The 19,607-nt window shown below is 37.6% G+C and overlaps 1 protein-coding gene across 3 annotated transcripts; it reads right to left on the minus strand.

Moving 5' to 3' along the window:
• Positions 1-124: 124 nt before the first annotated feature.
• On the minus strand, positions 125-18,804 carry cops7a (COP9 constitutive photomorphogenic homolog subunit 7A). Of its 3 annotated transcripts, XM_044116832.1 has the most exons (10): positions 18,690-18,735; positions 18,323-18,393; positions 17,556-17,597; positions 12,320-12,442; positions 10,719-10,794; positions 9,099-9,187; positions 8,155-8,357; positions 6,191-6,296; positions 2,216-2,385; positions 1,788-1,896 (listed from the first exon to the last, which is right to left on the minus strand). In XM_044116832.1, the coding sequence occupies exons 4-10, from the start codon at positions 12,440-12,442 to the stop codon at positions 1,854-1,856; spliced, it is 810 nt and encodes a 269-aa protein (XP_043972767.1). In that variant the 5' UTR covers positions 17,556-17,597; positions 18,323-18,393; positions 18,690-18,735; the 3' UTR covers positions 1,788-1,853. The 3 variants fall into 3 exon arrangements, with proteins under 3 accessions (XP_043972766.1, XP_043972767.1, XP_043972765.1); XM_044116831.1 differs by lacking the exons at positions 1,788-1,896; positions 17,556-17,597; positions 18,323-18,393 and adding an exon at positions 125-610 and having other exon boundaries at positions 18,690-18,804; XM_044116830.1 differs by lacking the exons at positions 17,556-17,597; positions 18,323-18,393 and having other exon boundaries at positions 18,690-18,802.
• Between the last annotated feature and the right edge of the window lie 803 nt (positions 18,805-19,607).

Raw genomic sequence — 19,607 nt, forward strand, 5'->3', positions numbered from 1 at the left:
CACGCCCTAATTAACGACTTGACCTCTTAACGGGGAGCCCCCCTTCTGCGAGTTAACATTTAGTAGCTGGGGCTCCAGAGAGGCACGTTTAATAAAAGAAGTGACATTAATAAGGCAGCCGAGATGAATAGTGAGCTATTTTATTTCCCCGACAACTTATATTCTGATTCTTATACAAGTTTCCAACCCAGCAGGGAGAAAGAAAGAAAACAAATCAACTGGAAATTAATCTGAACCAAACGACACAAACAAACGTACACCTTTAAATACGCGGTTCCTGTTTCCGGTCAAAGGCAACTGATTCCTACTGCAGACGGTTCTGTCCTCGTGTGTGACAAGTGCTTTTATTTACACCGAGAGTCTGTGCAGAAGCGGACCACACGCCTGCTTCGCTCGCCCCGCAGGCGTTTTATTTGTTGACAAGAATTTCCAGTGAAGGTGTGTGGCTGTTCTCCAGAAAGAATGGCTCGCATCGTTTTCAGGTATGCGTCCGTCCGTCAACGTGCCAACGAGCCGTAAATTAGCGAGTGTCCATCAGTGCGGCCGTCCTCCCATCCTAATCCCTCCGCCTCAGTTGGACTTGGACCAGATCTTTCCGCTCCCACGCAGCCTGTTTGGGACACAGCCAATTAAAACAAAACTCACTGAGTTGATGCTTAGGTTCAGGTTTATTTATATAATTTAAGGGGGAAACAAAGCAGCAGAACTGATGCAACCTGGATGCAAAGATGCTAAAATATTCCACATCAATATTCAATCTGCTTTAAACCTGCAGCGTGTCACTTTTATGAAAAATACGTTTTTACATATTTGTTGAAAATGCCACCATGTTGTGACAATATGAGACAGATAGTCTGTGAAAAACCTGAGCTCATCTGTGTTCTCCCCGTGGGAACTAGAAACAATCAATCAGAGCAAGGAGGCGGGGCTTAGCGCTGTCAATCACAATCTCAGGTGGTGCTGCAGCTAGCATAGCCTGTTGTAAACGCTCAGTTCAGTTAGCTTAGTCACCAATAACTGTAAATAAACAGTTTCATGTGACAGTGAGTTGTTTGTGGATCTTTAGCACATTTAGCAGCGCATACTGAGGGATGATTGGCAGCTCTAAGACTCGCCTCCTGGCTCTGATTGGTTGTTCTTTTTGTCTGGAGTGGTGCGTTTATTCAGACAGCAGTAATAGCTCAGGGAAGAGGTTGAAAATTGACCTTTTCACAGATTATTTGTCTCATAAACCGTCACAGGATGGTTTTAACTAAAATGTAAAAACATATTTTTATAAAAGTTACACGCTGCGGCTTTAACTCGAACGGATCTGAGAGGATCAATATAAAATCTGGCTAGTAAAATGTTTAATTATAACCACTGAATTATGAATTTAATTCAAAAAAGAAGGTTCAAAAGTTATTTAAATTCGAGGATTGAGGTTAAGCTATCATTAATTTGGATGTGAAAGCGCAGAGTGGCTCTCTGTTTGAATGAAGCTCTGAAGATGGAAATTACAGGGAGGGCTCTTGTGTTTCGCCCAAATGTTAGCAGCCGGCTTTCTGTTCAGCAGGCAAACATAAACAGCGGCTGATCACCAGAGGGAGAAACGGCTCTTTGTGTATCCAGTGACATTTTACAATTCGGGACGGATGTGAAATTAGCCGTCGGTAACACGGCTGGATGGAGGCAGAGCAGGGGAACGGGGTTATACTGGAACTGCAGAAACACTGGTGAGTATCTGATAACAAAAGTAGTTCATGCACACACACTTCAATCACCAGCTCTATTTTTACTGTTTCTAAAAAAAAAAAAAAAAAATAGAAATGGATTCTTTTGGGGATTTGTTTTTCTAAACTGATCGCTTTAATTTAGTGCTTGGTTTGATCTTCATTGTTGTTCTGTGCTTTAAGCCTGACAAAAGAAGAGACGTATAAAAGTCAAAACAAAAGAACGCATGGATAAATCTCAATAAAGAGATATTTAATGAAATAAAAAGAAAAAAAACACCACATGCTGCTTTTTGTTCCAGTTTTCTGAACTGTAACAATAAAAAGAACGAGACTTGATTGAAAAGACAGAACTGAGCTTGTTCTGAATAAAACATTGAACACTCTGCTCATGTTCAAATTGTGAAGCTTTGGGAGAAAAGATGCACTTTAAATCCATAAAAACCCAGATGTTTTAATTATTAGACTGCCAGTCAAAATAAATATGACGTCAGAGCACTGACCCTTTGACCTTTGAAGCCTTCTTGCCCGGCTGTCGTGGTTCCTGAGAGGAGGCGGGGTCCCGAGGCTCGGCTGGCTGATCCGCATCCTGATTGGACGCTGCTCCGGCGGGGGCGGGGCCTGAGGACGGAGACGCAGCGGTGGCCTTTAACGTCTTTTGTAGGTTTGACACCTGATGGAAAGAGAAAACAAGAATCCGTTACGTCAGCAGAAAATTTATTCCGTGGAGCGAGGGTGTCAAAAGTGTGGCCCGGGGGCCATTTGTGGCTCTGGAAATGATTTTGTTCGGCCCCGGACCACAAGTCAAGAAAGGCCAATAAAATAGAAAACAATCTATGACCCAAATAATTTGGAAATTGTCTTTTGTAAAACATTTTTACATACAAATTTCATAAAAAGTTTAGCTAAAAAAAAGTAATTAGAGAATCTGACTGATTTGTGCATTTTCAGAATAATGAATTTTGTCCCAACAAGTAATAAAAATTTGCCAGTTTTGGGGCAAAACGTTTGGACACCACAGCTATAGAGGAAAAAGTAATTTTGTTTTTTAGTAAAACCACTGGTGAGACAAACATTGGGACCATTTGAAATAAATCTAAAACTGACATTTCTAATTTATATTTACGTTTTGTAACTCATTGTTTTGATGAATTATTAGTAATCAGTGACTTGAGGTCCATTTTGCTTGGCCACCAGGCTGAACAAGGAGACATTTTCAGTTTGTCCCTACAGACAGTAAGATGAAACATGAGGTTTCAGAGCAACAAACACTAAAGGTGCTGATAAACATGAAGAAAACTGTTAAATATGGTGGAGGATGTGTGATGCTGTGGGCCGGTTTATCTTCTGAATCCCCTGAGAACCTTGTTTAGCGCAGACCAGTGGTGTCCAAATGTTCTGGAAGTCATAAACGGAAAGTTTTTAAAAAATTTTTCACTTTTTTAAATCAAACTTTTTGTACTTTCTTTTATTATATCTGCTCAATAATAAACTAAAAAAATGACACTTCATTAAAAGGAGTGAAATGTTTACATCGTTGTAGAAAATGGATCACAAAAGGTTTTACATGATTGCATGTTCAGTCAGTTTCTACATGTTTTGGGTTGACTTGATAAATGTCTGGGTTCTAATTAATCAATTAAACTTCACGTAAAAAAAAGTGAGAATCTATTTTTGTAGCTGGGATGTTTTTAAGAAAACATTTTGAATTTAAAAAGCTCGGGCAGGGCGTGCTGCGGTGACGTAGAGGATAGCGCGACCCGCATTTCGAGGTCTTCAGTCCTCGACGCGGCTGTCGCGGGTTCGATTCCCGGACCCAACGACATTTGCCGCATGTCTTCCCCCCTCTCTCTCCTCCTTTCCTGTCAGCCTACTGTCATATAAGGCAGTGGTCCCCAACCACCGGGCCGCGGACCAGTACCGGTCCGTGGACCAATTGGTACCGGGCCACGCAAGAAATAATTAAATATGTCCGTTCTATGTATTGAGTATGGAGGAGCTTTTATTTTGAAAATCGTACACCGGATGCCGAGGTTTGAGTCATGCGCTAGCTCACAACGCCCAGGTATTTTTAGTTTTCTGATGGGGATGGATCTGTTCATACAGTGACAGCAAGTTTCCGTCTGTAGAGTTTATTATATACGATCATTAATCACATATTTTCAGCCCTCAGCTAAACAATAAAGAGACAAAAACTTCTGTCATTACCTTGAGTAAAGTGAATCAAACCCTGGAAATTAACTTTGTTTTTGTTTTTGGTAAATAATGAAACTCAGATCAGCAGTGACGGATGCAGAGACAAACGCTGTGCAAAAAGCAGACAAAAAGCCACACCTGGGATTTCATGAACTTACCAAAAGGCAAAAATGAACTCTGTCTGTAAACAGCAGTGAAAAACTGCAAAGTACAACTACATTTACTCTTCTCATGCTGGCATTAAGCTTCCCACAGGGGGAAAAAACTCACCTGATCAGGGAAGAATTACAGAATCATTTTAAAACACTACGTTAACTTCAGTTGTTATAAAAACTCTATATATATCAAATATGACTTGAAATTATTTAATTTATCTTTGGGATCAAGAAAATATTTTTGAATTAGAATTGAAAAGAAATTTGACCTTGAAATTGTGTCTCTGCCTCTTTAAAAACTCACAGCATGGCTCCTCCATTAACCCTTTAGCTCGTATAATAAGATGTGCAGTTCCACCAGGTGTGTGCTAACTGCTGGTGGCTAGTCTGAAGGAGCTGACAGGGAAGCTTGGAAGTTGCAGCTCAGAGGAGGAGCTGCGCCTCGAAGGCGGGGCTAAGTCCAGCCAGATGTTTTGCACAGCTGAATGGTTGCCGTGGAGATTAAAAGATTTTTCATACATGCATGAAAGAATCAAGAAAACAATCCAGGTGTGTTTCTGATGAGGGAACAACATTATAGCATGATGTGAAGCTCAAAGAAAGTTGATTTTACATAAGAAACAACTCTGAATTTTACACTTTATTGAGCATAAACAGATACATTTTGCAGCCTGTCACCAGGCCATGCTACTCTGTGAGCAAAACAAAGATGCAATACAGCAGTGAGATGGATCACTTCCTCGGTTTTACACGGTCAATGCAAACTCTCATCAAAAAACCCACAACGGATTTTTAAAAAGCAGTGAATAAGACGGGAATTTGTACTAATTGTACTAAATTATGTAGTGATTATATGTGGTGGTGTTTGTGTCAGACACTGATGTGTATATTTTACGTAAATAACAGGTCATTAACAGGTAAGAGATAATTGCAACTGAGTCAACAGTGAACACAAACAATCACACCTTTAATATGTCCCACTGCTGCATTTGTTGACTAACTGAGCTCATCCCCTGTAGAAAGATTCATCTATATAAACTCTAAACATGTTTTTTTAAATATATTGTACCAATCATGCAGTGCTATTTAGATTTATTCATAATCTTCAAATTAATGGAAGAAAAGTGGAAGGAAAAAAACTTGGATTTTCCAATATTTTTAAAAATAAAATATTCACAGCATGCAATTGTAATGAATTTTCAAGTTGTTCCACAGATTTTATTTGGATCTTTTTGTATAAATCATCTAATGTAGCACTGGCTGCTCTGTTTGTAACTTCACATCAGGTCTGACCAAAAGAAAACCATCCAAACAGCATGATGCTGCCACTACCACATTTCTGTGTAGAAGTGATGTTTTCTACAGAGTGGAGTACGTTGTGGGGTAATATTTCTACCCCACAGCGTTTTGCACGCAGCCACAAATCTTCGGTTTTGCAAATAAAGGTACCAGATCTTTTTAGGGCTATGAAAGTATAAGTACACACTTTTAAGTGTATTCAAAAGCAAAACAACAACTATGCATTCTTTTCTTTTTGTGTTACAAATACGCAGAAATTCATGTTCATCCACAACATAAACCCCAATAACACACACTGAAATTTGTAGCAGTTCGTTGGTATTATTGCTTTTATGAGACATTGTTCGTCTCCTGTGAATTCACTGTTAAAATAAAAGACTTGAAATGAAAACAGACTGGTGTGTCAGTACCTGTCTGCTGTATTTGTGTTAGACCTCAGGGAACAACGGGAAAGTAAAAATGCAAATGGCTTCAAATCATTAAAATAAATGTGAAAGCTGAGAATGCAATATTATGGGGGTAAAAAAATTACATATATCCCTCTGTATTTTTTTCTCATGTGCAGCAGAAACTCATGTTTTTCATTATAAATAAACACTCTGTTGCTTAGACTGGAAGTGGAAAAGAGAGGAATTCTTCAGCCAGTATAAACTGGGATTATTAAAGCCAGCAGATGGAGGAAGGGGGAGGGGGGAATAGAGATAAGCAGCAACGAGAAAACTGAAATAACAAAGACAGCCAGGGGCGAGAAATAAATGTTGGAAGAAGAAAGACATTTATTCTCCCTGAGAAAAACAGAGCTGCGGGGTAAAGTAATGAAGGACAAACCTCTGTTTCCACTTGGACTTTAACCTTTAGCTGGTTCTCTCTGTACTGGTTCGCCCTCGAGACCTGCTCCTCGATACCGCACAGAACCGCCTCACAGCCTGTACACCTGAGAGCCACAGAAAGATGGAGGAACGCCGATCAGAAAACCGAGCTTACATTAGCAACGAGAACAAAACTTTGGCTGCGTTCACACTGCAGACTGAAATGACCCAATTCCGATGTTTTGTCAAATCGGATTTTTTTGCCGGGGCCGTTCACACCGCCACACGTGTGTGACCTGCATGTGTTCTGCAGTCTGAACGGGCAAAGGACCTGAAAGTGTCCAGCATGCGCAGTAGAGGGCGCCGTAGCGTCAGCGTTCTGACTGAGTGTTCAGTCAACCGCCATAAAAGAAGAAGTGCTCAGTGTTTGCGGAAGTAAACATGGAGGCTAACGGTGGAGCATGTGAAGTTGTTGTCCGACTGGAGCAGCATATTAATAACTTAATCAGTGACCACTGTCATGGTGGTTGTTTTTCTTCCTGCTTGTGCGCATCAGGGCGCAGAAGAGTGAGATTTGTTGAGTATCAGTGACGTTCTGTTTGGATGAATGCGACCTGAACGTTAGGTTGCGTTTGAATCGGATACGTATGTGTTGTTCAGACTGTCCTGAAAAGATCGGACACAGGTTGCATTACATAAAAAAAAAATAAAAAATCAGAATTGGGTCACCTGATATTCCACTAATGTTTGCTCCTAGTGTTGATGTTTAGCGTTGCTTTTGAACCATAATAAATGGAACATTGACCAACACATCTGATGTATTGATGATTTTACCGTATTCATCAACCGTATGTAATGTCTGTTATTGGTTTTCACAACTGATCACCTTATTATTTGTTTAGGATGTTTTTATGTTTTCACAATGTAAAGAACGTTAAACTGCTGTGTTGCTGAAATGTGCTGTACAAATAAACTTGACTGATCGTAAAAAAAATAAATAAATTCGCCATTGAGGTGTTTCCATTAAATCAGAAACGTAATTAAAATCACACATGAAGTAAGGCGTATCACAATATAAGCATTTCATATCAGTCAATATCAATAGTTATTGATTAGTTTTTTGTTTCAAATATCTAAAATATTTCCAATATTGGTGTGACTTTGTGGTTTTTTTATTCTTAAGCAGTCATGGGGAACAGTGGCAGAACCTTAGCCTGCTGCGCAAGTTACTTAACAGGCTGTTGCTAGGCAACCACAAGTTACCCAGCAGGTTGTTGCTAGGTAACCAAGGAGCCAGTGAGTTAGCTGATGTCACCAACCTTGCTTAGCTGACCTGGAGATTTTGAGCTGCCAAAGTCTTTCCTTTGCTTACATTACCCAGAATGCAGTGTGGTTCTGGATGAGAGTTCAGTAAAATGATTGAATATTTTATCATACGTATTAACTATTGATATTGATCACGTATCTATCGCGATATATATTATTATAAATTTATTGTCCAGGTCTGATGTGAATAAATTGTTAAAAAGAATGCCACGCTGTCGTCCTTCTACCACTTCCTGTCGTCCTCTTCATCATTTCTGTCAGTAGTACCATCCTGTTGTTGATCATGTGACTCGTGTTGAGAAAAAAGTTTTTTCATTCCAGTTTTGAGAAAATTAAAATAATGCTGAACAAAACCTTTTTATTGAAAAATTTACTTTTGTCAAAATTGGCTTGTTTCTATTAAGCAAATTTATTTTGGTAAATTCAATATGCAAAATTTTATGGTCAATGGAAACACAGTCTGGGTGTTGCAGCAGCCAATACACTCCCTCTCTTATTTTTTCTAATATTACTGTAAACAATAAAAAAACAGCTAAATTGTTGAGGGAAACTCAGATCAAAACTGGAGCGTTTCCATTTATTTACATAATTCCAATTTGTGCCATTATATGATCAATGGAATCGCAGCTACAGAGGATGAAAACGGCTGGTACTGACCACTCCTGCAGTGTGTTGATTATGTTTGGGAGCTCGTTGGGGCCGAGATCGCGGCCGACGCTGCAATCCACCTCCACCTGCTGGTTCCTCTGGTCCAGTTTCCCCTGGATGATGTCGCAGTAGACGGCCTCGATCAGCAGGTCTTCCAGCTCCCGCACATTCTTCAGCTCGAGCTGCTGCAGCAGCAGCGAGTATGGCAGGCACTGAAGGGAAATAAAGCAGCTTAAACCTTCATATTCTCAACTCTATGTAAACTGGCAACAACTCTGATTGTACATAAGTGGTTTTCAGAGACCAAATTCCGGTCTAAATGCTCATTTGCTTAAATGCTGCTGCTGTCGGACGATGAAAGCAGTTTAAAATCTCACTGTTCTTTTTTTTTTTTATTGGCAATTAGGAGATTTCAAGGCTGCATGCAGAGGAAGCAGTGACACAAAATAGAGGGCAGGAGAGGAAGGAGTGATGCTAATGGAAATGAAGAGAGAGCTAACGGAGTAAAAAAAGGACTGTGTTAGCCAGGATAATGAATCAATTATTCAACAGCAGCAGAGAAAGAAAAGGGCATAAATAAAAGGTGAGGCGTAGTTGGAAAGTCCAAAGGAAAGATGATTTCAAACATAGTTTCTTGTTCTATAAAAGATTTAGAAGCAAGCCAAAGGAAGAGCCTCGAGATTTGTAAAGAAACCTTGATGCTTATTTGTGTATTTATTGCTAAGTCGGCTGATGCAAACGCAGCCACAGGCTTACAATCAAAAGCAACCTCACATGAACTTTACAGGAATTGATTATCAGTCAGAATAAAATAGTAAAGTCATATTTAAAAGCAGCGATGTCGATATATTATTGATGTAGGAGCTCACTATTTAAAGCCTGCAGTGATGCAGTGGCAGAACATTTATTATATGCACTTCAATGTTGAAACTGAAAGAAGAGAAATAATGAACCTTGAGGTTGGAAGCCAGGCTGATGATGGACAGATGACGGAGTTTGTTTCTCTGAGCTGGAGTCAGCTCTGGAAGAGACGCCGCTCTCTCTGCAGCAGAGGAAAACAAAGAATGATTGACAAACACGGAGCAAAATTAACAGAAGAAGCTTTGAAAGATCGATGATCGGCGATCAATTAGAAAACTGAAATCGGTGCACTCCTACTTTAAACATGCAATGTTTTCACAAAACAATGGAGTAAACAAGAATTTATCATAGGTCCTAAAAACAGTCCTAGATGTTTTCATTAATAAAAGAACAATATACAGGTTTCTAACTTCTTTGGCCGAATGTCTTCATTTGTTTCTAGTCTAATCTCAGGCTAGAGATTAGACTAGAACTTTCTTCTAAAATCTTTACCAGGTTTAATGACTGGTAGTCCAAAGATGCTGGACTGAAAATAGAAGTAAAAAAATTTGGCTAATAAAAGAAAAAATACTTTATGTTGTGCCGAACATTTTCCATTTATGATCTCCTTCTAAAAAAAGTGTATTTATCATCAGCTACATGTCAATTTGTTCCAATACTAAACTGGAGTTGACGTTTATTGGTGTTATGGATATTTTCTTAGCACCTTGGTACCAATTAGGCATTGTTTATAAGTCACAGCCTACCAGAGTGATGTTACCAACCATGTCCAGCACTCGGGGTTTCCCCACAGTGAAATTCAAGCATTTTCAAGGTGAGTTATCAAAAGTTTCCAGCACCATCCTATTTTGATCCCCAGTCAACCAAGTCAACTGGACTATCAGGTGTGTAAACATCCCAAACATCTCACTAAAGCTGAACGTGGCTATCTTGTTTTCTTCTCCCATGTGAACCATCTACACCGAAGAGTGTTGATGCTACAAGCTGAAAAGAATTAGATATGTTTCAATCATTGATCAGAAAAACCTTGGATTTTTTTATTATTATTTTTGACCAGTCAGGGTTGATCAAGCTGATCATTATCACTTTAAAAACACTAAACAATCAAGAAATATAACTGCTTAACACCAGGAACTATCAGGAAAGTGTTGACCTTTTAAACAGTCAAAGAACAGAGCTGGGAAAGCGTCTGGAGCAGGTTTGACTCCAGTGACCGTCTCTCTGACAGACTTTGCTCCCCTGGGAGTAGGACTCAGACCCTCTTGAGACAACAGCTCTGACAGCTCCACCACACGGCCTTATGAAAGTAAATTTACTTCCTTACAGCATGACCCAGAAGGCGGGGGCAGCAAAGTAGGCTGTGTAGTTTTTCCCGTTGGATCATTTTCAACATTCAATTAAACGTATTTATTAAGATCTCACTTCTTGCTCATAATACTTTGCGCAGAGGACAAATTAAGTCCCACCAGATTAAATTAGACAGCTCGTTTGTACCAGGCTTCCTGTGACAGACAATCATCTGATAATAGGAGCACTCGCCTAAAGAAATGAAAGTGCTATTTTACAGTTAATAAACAACCTCCAGGTCTTCACTTGAAAGATTTCAAACCCTCCGTGTTTAAGTGTCTGCCTTGCTAAGGAGAAATAGGGCTTCATAAAAGAGTTGCAGGGCGACTCTATTACTTATTTACATAGTGCTGCAGCTGCAGTACCTTTGTAGTCGCAGTAGGTTCCATAGGCGAAGAGGTTCAGCAGGTGATACACCGGCGCATGAGGGCCATTCTCCAGCTGTGGGTCAAAGGGAAGATGAAAGAGAAAATTATGAGGCAGCACACAATGGCCGACTGCATTTGAGATAAGTGTTATCTAAGCATACTGAGCAGGTCTGGCCAAGTAAAAAAGGACTCATAAAAATGAATATTTTCCATATTTAAAAAGGATTCAGTTCAGTGCAAAGACGATTGGATTATTACGGAAGGGAAAATGTGTCCCCGGCGAGCTTTTGATTCGGAGGAGATTTAAGATCTCTGCCCGAATCGTTCCGGTACCGTCGCCCAACCACTGACCAGATGGGAGGAGGAATCTGAATTAAATCTGGTTTTTCCTCTCACAAACTATCCTGGAGTGTCCCAGATTGCTTCTCGGCTGCTTGTTTTGGGTTCGCCAACCAAACACCTGGCGAACCTAAAATGTAAATCCACCTAAAGAAAAAAAAATGTATTCAACTCCCATAATCGTATCATAGGTGTGGCGAATGCTGAATATGCATGAATCAGGTATTCGGCCTGTGAGAAAAAAGACAAAAGACGACGTCCTCTAAACGAAAGCACATCTTTGTTTTGCTGGAAGAAAGCTCCATGCGGGGGAAAACGTATAATTAGATCATGTTTTCAACTCATCTAAAGATAAAATGGAACTGAAACAGGATGATAATCTATGAGGAGGAATTCGGATAAACGAATTTTATCTGATAATATAAAAGCTGCAATTCACAGAGGCAAAGCTTTGTACTTCATCAACCCTGTTAAAGTGTTCCTCTTTTGTTAAGAGCATCACTTTAAAACAGTTATTAATGTCTAATGGCAGTGTGGTCCAAGGGCCATTTGCGTCCCTCAGAACGATTTTGTGCGGCCCTTGATCACAATTTGATCATAGCTTAAATTTGGAGTTTTCATTGACGGCAATAAAAATCTTAAAATGTAAAATTGTAACACAAAGTATTTATCCAGGCTTTGATTTCAACTTAATGTAATTTATTAGTAATATGCGTCATTTACTACAATTAAGACTTGGGCATGCCTATTTAATAAAGCAAAATTGAACAATATAAAGTTATTGTCGCTGAAAAGACGCAAAAACAAACCCAGAAAAAGATAATCAAGCTGAAAATATTTTCTTGTTTGTTTTTTTGTTCAAACTCTACAATAATTGTCTACAGAAATCTGATTGCTTTGCTTAGCTCATTAAAATATTGTGAGCTGAGTTTATTGTTATTTAGCAGGTAAAAATCTAAAAATAAAATAGTTCTTGCAATTATAACAAAAAGTTTGTACACTCCTGGTCTAATGGTAAATTTGTGAAGATATTTTCAAGAACAGAGATTGTTACAAAATAGCTCTGAAGTAATACACTAAAGCAGTGGTCCCCAACCACCGGGCCGCGGACCGGTACCGGTCTGTGGACCAATTGGTACCGGGCCGCGCAAGAAATAATTAACAACGCACGCACCCCCCCACCCCCCTGGTTTTAGGCAAACTATGACATAAAAATAGCATTATTTATTCTTTTTGCCAGATAAAGTCGACGCGTTTACCTCTCTGACATTAGGCAGCTCCAAGATGTCAGAGAAAACGTAGAGGCCAGGAGTCTCCAGCAGAGAGCTGACAGCCTGAGCCAGCGCCGAGCCTGACAGAGACAGAAGCTGCTCCACCTCCATCTGCAGACAGGGAAATGAGTAATATGAGACACAAATAGCAGGTCAGACAACACAGGGGGAAAACACCACACAAAACAAGGAGCTGGTGGAGGAGATGTTTGAAATTAATAAATTAATTAATTAAAAAAAGGAAAATGTGTACTAATTAGCTTTTACTCAATAATACCCATTTCTGTTGAGACTATTTCAATGTCTTTTACCAAAAACTAAGACCTAAAATAAACAAAATATAAAAAAGTTCTGCAGGTTATTTTACAGAGGAACTAGTTTTAAATACATAAGAAATTTAAGGAAAACCATTATAACCCCAAATTAAGCCCCAACTAAAGATGAGGCGATATTATGACATTTTATTGTATTACTGTGATAATGGTAAAACTGACTATAAGAACTATTTATTAGTACTATTTTAGGCAATCATAGCCACTCTGTAAACCCAAATACTGCGCTTGGAAAACATTTGAATTGGTAATACACTTCTTTAGGACACCGGTCACCTTAAGGAGTTTGATTTGCATTTAGTTGTAATTTTAAAATACATTGATACAAATTGATCAAACAGTGAAAATAACCCAATAATACAGAGCTTCAGGCATTTTTAAATATCAGTCATTTTAATTTATTTTGACAACAATGTATCCAATTCTTATTATGATAAATGATCAACGATAAATGGCCATCCCTACTCCAAACTACGGTGGCCCTGAAGTGCAAAGCACCTCAACAAATCACTAAACACAACTATAAGTTAAGAAAACACAAAGACATTGACGAAACAGAAGACGTAGGTCTCAGTGGGAAACCTGAGACATCGTTAGCTTTAGAAATTAAATAGCAGGAACAAAGTAAACTAAAATATAACAAACATAATGCTTTGAAAAGTCTCTCTCTCACACACACACACACACACACACACACGCACACACGCACACACACACACACACACACACACACCTCTGACTGGTCTGAGAACAAAACACAAATTTAACAATAACTCATTAAGCCATTAGGAATAATAAATATTCATTATGTTGAACAAATTAGTTTGTGTTGAGGTGAATGCCCTTCCTGCTCAAATTAAAAGCTTAAACGCAACATAAATAATCACTTGACTTTTCGTAACGAGTCTTTTCCCCTGAAAGTTGCTGATTATCAGACAACAGATTGTGTCACTGACCATCTGTAAGACTGGCAGAGTTTGGTAGTAACAAGTTACAGTTACTCAATTACATTTACTTGAGTAAATTTTTGGAACAAATTTACGACGCTCTACTTTTAATTTCACTTGAGTAATTGTATTAAGTATCTTAATTCTTGTTTGAGTAAAATTTCTGGATTTTCTACTTGCACAGGTTTAAACAAACAAACATGTCTTAACTAAAGATTCACCAGACAAAGACACTCATCTGCAGTTTTTGTTAAAGTTTTATAAGGTTTTTATTGGAAAAAAAAAATGATTTGGAAAAATTTTCTTTTCCCTGATTTTATTACTTGTATAAATTATTGTCATTTGTGTCCCTAAAATACAAAAGATTTCACTAAACTTTTTTTAAAAATCTTATTATGTAATTTTTAAATATTAAATGATTTGAAATTTGATCAGTACCTCAGTACTTGAGTAAATATTTTACCAAATACTTTTTTACTCTTACTCGATTAATCTCTTGGGTGGCTACTTTTCACTTTCACTTAAGTAAAAATGTGTTCAAGTAGTGCTAATCTTACTTGAGTAAAATTTTTGGAAACTCTGCCCACCTCTGAAGACTGGAGTGAGTTAAGGTGAATACATGACATTTTTACCATTATAATATTGGTTAAAATCTTTTTAAAAAGAGCGAAAAATACAGATTAAATGCAAGATATCATTATCATAATGTAAAATTTAAGCTGCACGTTTTCCTGAGCCAGCCACGTCCTCACTGGTTTACAAATGAGGACAAGAAAAACAGGCCAAAGATTCAAGTCTCTACATCCTCTGCATGCAGCGTTATCTAATTTTAAAGATGCTCAGATGCTCTTTGCTTGTTAAAATGACATCGACACAGAGAAGCAGTAATCCCTCTTCTTTAATATCTAACGGCCTGTGACTCCTGACCAAAGCACTTGACAGTCTGAGTACCTGAAGTACCACAAAAGTAGCAGAAGAGTGGCAGCACCACTGAGGGCAACATGTGTAATGAATGTGAAGTAGAGCATGTATATTCATTAACTTATTCCCTGCAAAAAAAAAAAAAGGACCGAAGGCTACAGCAGAATAATTACTCAAGTAGTGAAATAAATCTAACTGGGCTTCAAGCAAACAACTTCAAATGAGAAATTAAGCAGAAAAACATTCCCTCAGATATAACCTCTTGTTTGATTTTTATGTTTTAATTTATTTCCAATACAAAAAATAATACAATATAATAGCAAATGGGTGCAGCTCTACTCTCTTTACCTTCCATTTGATTGCTAAGTGAGGAAGTGTCGCATTGGCTTTGATTGGCCAGCTTAAGATCTCCGATACTAAAACAGACGGAAACTAACTATTACAGATGTCTGATAAAATCAATGCAGTTGCATCAGACTGGCTTCATTACCGCAGGGGACTTACTAAAATTAAGGCAAAAGAGAGACGGGGAGAAGCTCGTCTCCTCGGCTTCCTGTTCAGCTCGGGCTTCATGAGGAGAAAGGATGATGATAAATCCGATTGTAAATCTGGCTCATTTCCATGCAAACATGCACATCTTTCACGTGTTGTCCCTCTGGATCGCCATCAAAGAAGGCCAGACTGAGCAGATGATTACACATATGTTGCAAACAAGAAAATTAACCTGTCAGGTTCTCCCAGAAACAGGCGCTTCTTGATATTCTAGATATATTTCAAAGGCAAATGCATTTATGGAAGAGGCGAAACCCAAAGGGTATTAGCGAAAGACAGAACGATAAATCTGCAGAACAAGGAAAGCTCTTTTATAAAACATTCACATAAATAAAAAAAGCCACATCGCAACATCAATGTGTGTAATATTACAATCACAATGGACTGCTTTGATGCTGCATTTCAAAGGCTACAGTATTTTGGGTGCCATGTGCATTAAAACTCTCTTTTCCAATAATATATTCAACCACTAAGAAAGACTTTTCTTTCACTCTCCTTTACAGCTGTAATTAATACTGATTTTTTTGTGAGGGAATCAGAAAGCTCATGTGGAGTGACGAGGACGTTGCAGATGAAAAAGAAAAACACTACAAAGGAAAATTTGTGTCAATCCAAAATGTCATAATATCCATGTTTTCCTAAAATCCTGCAGCCATGATACTTACTAGTAAAGTTGTTAAAAGACTCAACCATTATAAGAACCAGTTCATCTTTCTCTTCTGTAATTCTTTGAAAAGTAATGAACTCTGAAGATCATCAGATCCATATAAACACATTCTGAGGCTTTAAAAAAAAAAAAAGCAAGTGTGAGCACTGATATAAGTTATTTTATGATCTTATAAAGTGGTAGTATATTTTATTCGGAGCAAATATCAGATGTCTTCAATGTGGAGCTGAAACGGGTCAACAACCAGCAGAACAGGACAAGAATTATATCAAAGCAAAAAGTAAAAGGCTGATGTTATGAGAGACTGACGACAAAAGAAGGTAGATGTTAGTGAAGGACGCACTAATAAGAATAATTACATTACTACCATTAACTAGAGTTAAAATACTGCTGCTGTGTGGGGAGTATCTGATTCAGAGGAGACAGGCTCCACAGATGAAGGGGAGCTTAACTTGAGTTGACACCTATCCACTGAAATGGAGAAAGTCCAAAAATCCATTAAAACAACGACGGAAATTTAACAGCTGTTTCTATCCATCCAATTATAACCTGCTGTTCGTGTTTTGCATTAATTCTTCAGATTGTCTCAGAAACAAAAACAGAAAAAAAATGTAGATTTGCATTTTCTTTATTTGTTCTAATTAAGGTCATCCCCCAAAAAATGTCTGTCAGCCTGTAGATGTGAGCCGCTCACCTCATAGTATATTTTTCAGTAGAATAAGAGGCTAATTTCTTTCAACAAAAGCCAACAGAAAAGTAAAAAAACAACTAAAATCCAAAGCATAGTCCTTTGCATAATCTTGCTCAAAAAGTAACAAACGCTAAAGATAAATATAAAGATCTCTGAATAGACCAACTTCCAGATAAAGATTCATACACCACCTAGGAAGCATAAATACACTATGGCAGTTTGTGTTTGTCAATAATAACAATTTCCCTTTTGGATTAATTAAACATTTTTTATTGAACTAAGCTGGTTTATAACTCAATATGGTTTTACAGAGATAAGATGAATTATTTCACATTATGGCTTCTGATTCACTATATTTAATTTAAATGGTGGCAAACATGTGAATGTATTTAAAGGATCACCTCAAATACACTGATTCATTGAATGACATGAAAAGAAAAAAAACAACAACTATCTAATAAAGGGAACATATCAGAAAGAAAATTGCAGACTTCCAAAAGTCCGGTTCATCCTTGGGTATGATTTCCAGACACTTGAAGATGCTACATTCATCTAGTCAAAACAATTTTAAGCAAATAAACACAGTGGAAGTCTCCAGCTGTCTCACTGTTTCAGAAAAAGAAAGGTTTGGTGTCCCTATCATGAACACATTTCAGTGCAAACTGTATGCTTCAATTGCAGAATAAAACCAAAGACTTTGTGAATGACATGGCTGAAGTGAAATGTTCCCTATACCTGTACAACCTGAAAAGTCACTCAGAGAGCAAGACTCCATTACTCCAAAAAAACAGAAAAATCAGCAAGTTTTCAAAAACACTTTGGGATAAAACCAACTTATTTGGAGACACTTTTTGTAGTCTGATGAAACCAGAATCAAAGTATTTTGCCGTACTGACCACTGATACATTTTAGAAAATGGGGAAGCTTAAAAACCTAAAATTTTAAGATTGAGTCAAACAACAATGTTTTGTGGTGACTTAGATTTAGCTTTTATTTCAATTAAATAGCAAATCCGTAAACAGAGATTAAAAGGTGCACAAAATGCATAGGATAAAATCCTCAATGCAAATGTTCCAGATTCAATTCATTGCATGTCTTCCTCTTCTCTCCTTACCCTTGTTTTTGCTAAATTCCTGATCAATAGAGGTCACTGAGGCTGTAAAATATTTAAAACAAAAGTGTATGAGTGAGGCAGAATACAAACCTGACACACCAGTTTTACAAATATAAAAAAGCTTAGAGTAGGATATTCAAAGTAACAAAAGGAGATTTATGCTCAACTACCACTTTGAAAAAAGTGATAAAAATTCCCTCTAAAATCCTGCAAAAATAAGCAGTAAACACAGTTGACAGAAGGATTACTTAGGTGTTTAACTAATAGAAATAACTTTATCAATCATAGTAGTCCTAAAACTGGAAAGGGCAAATTTTAACAGATGGCAAGATAATAATATGTATATACATTTGCTTTCAAGTGCATCCTATTCAGCCACATATTACTATGAATTATTATTTATTTATCCAAATGAAAAATCCTTCTAAAACTTATAAAATGCTGAATAAAACTCTTAGAAATTCTAATACAAGATAACTACAACAATAAATTAGCGACATATTTTGTAATGGAACATATAATCCACTTCTTAGTGCACAATAATAATATTCACCTTCCTAACGCACTTATTACTGACACATAATCCGAATAGTTTTCCACTTAGAGATCAGATTAAGATTTTAGGAAAGAAAAAAAAAGGTCAGATAAAAATTAACACCTAAGGCAATACCAGAGCGTTTTCAAATATATCTGAGTAAAATACTGATACAAATAATGGGAATTTACAGATAGGATCACACCACAAAACTCTATTTCCTTATATTTACCTGTTAGCTGCAACGCTAAAATCACCGGCAAAGCAACCATAAGGCGTATTACTTCAGATATCAGCACCACACTATTACAAAAAGCAAGAAACAATAGGATATATATTACATCGTCTATCTGGGGGATTTAATCTGGCATTTCTTACAAACAAATGAGTAAGATTGTCTTTAAACTCAACTGTCATGCTAGCCAGAATGCTAACAGATAAAGGAGTGCAAGGTAACCGTTGCCGCTAGGCCTCACGCTGTTTTCAGCATTTCTAATGATCAGATTTCAACACTGCACGGTAGGCATTAAAACGCAACAGTGATGCTAAGGTCTGTGTGGATTTCTAAAGCAGAATAGCTTTTGTGTCTTAAAAAGTACCTTGTTACGTTGGTTTCTAGCAGTTAGCTTCTCTCCCGGTAGCTTTGCTACAGCGTCAACACACACGTACGACAACAATTCTACGTAATCTGTGATTGGGTAGCGAGACAAAGTGGGCGGGACAACAAGCGCAGTCAGTCTGGATTGTGACATCAGGTTGGAAAGAACAGCGTCATCTAGTGATGATATGATTAACACAGGCTGTATCAATATATTGTTAATCATACTGACCAGTGTTTCCTCACGCTTCTATTACTACGTGATCTTAAAAGTTGTCGATGAATAATTCAAATGTTATAAAAGGTTAGATTTGTACCCAAACTAATTTGCTATCAGCCATATTTGAATTAGACTGCAAATCAAGGCTAGGCCTGTAGTAAGACTTCATTTCATCCTAAAACTTAACTGACTTGACATATTTCAGCAATGTTCCGTATGTTTCTATATTAATTTTCACAAATGCATTTTTGAGTGTTATTATTTTGTATCTGAATTGTTTCTGACACTTTTATTTTTAAAAAAGCACACACAATTGTTAAAAATACATAATAGAAAAATTAGAATTACTCATGTTGATGATATAAATATAACATAACTCACCAAAACTCAAAAACTACTCACACTTTCCCTCTTTTACAAATGTTATTTTACTGGGAAGAATCCTCTGTTGCTATAGTTACAGCTTCTGCAGTCAACCAGTCTCCCTGTCAGTAGCACCTTAAATACCCAAGGTGTTTTTAAATTGAACTTACAGACCAAATTGCACCGTGGTGGGGTGCGGTAAGAGAGCATTTCCCAGCATCTTTGTGGCATTTGAAAATATTCTTAACCACTGATTGGTACCAGGGGAAAAAATTATAACAAGTTATGGCATGTTCGTGGATGACCTACCACCTCAAATCTTTACCTGCTAAATTT

The sequence above is a fragment of the Gambusia affinis genome, linkage group LG05 (assembly GCF_019740435.1).
Source record: "Gambusia affinis linkage group LG05, SWU_Gaff_1.0, whole genome shotgun sequence".
Classification (NCBI taxonomy): domain Eukaryota; kingdom Metazoa; phylum Chordata; class Actinopteri; order Cyprinodontiformes; family Poeciliidae; genus Gambusia; species Gambusia affinis.

Coding starts and splice junctions, on each gene's coding strand:
- cops7a (XM_044116830.1), bottom strand. CDS start 12,442: ATGGAGGTGGAGCAGCTTCTGTCTCTGTCAGGCTCGGCGCTGGCTCAG. Junction 10,795..12,319: donor AGCTGCCTAATGTCAGAGAG/GTAAACGCGTCG, acceptor TTTGACCCACAG/CTGGAGAATGGCCCTCATGC. Junction 9,188..10,718: donor AACCTACTGCGACTACAAAG/GTACTGCAGCTG, acceptor CCTCTGCTGCAG/AGAGAGCGGCGTCTCTTCCA.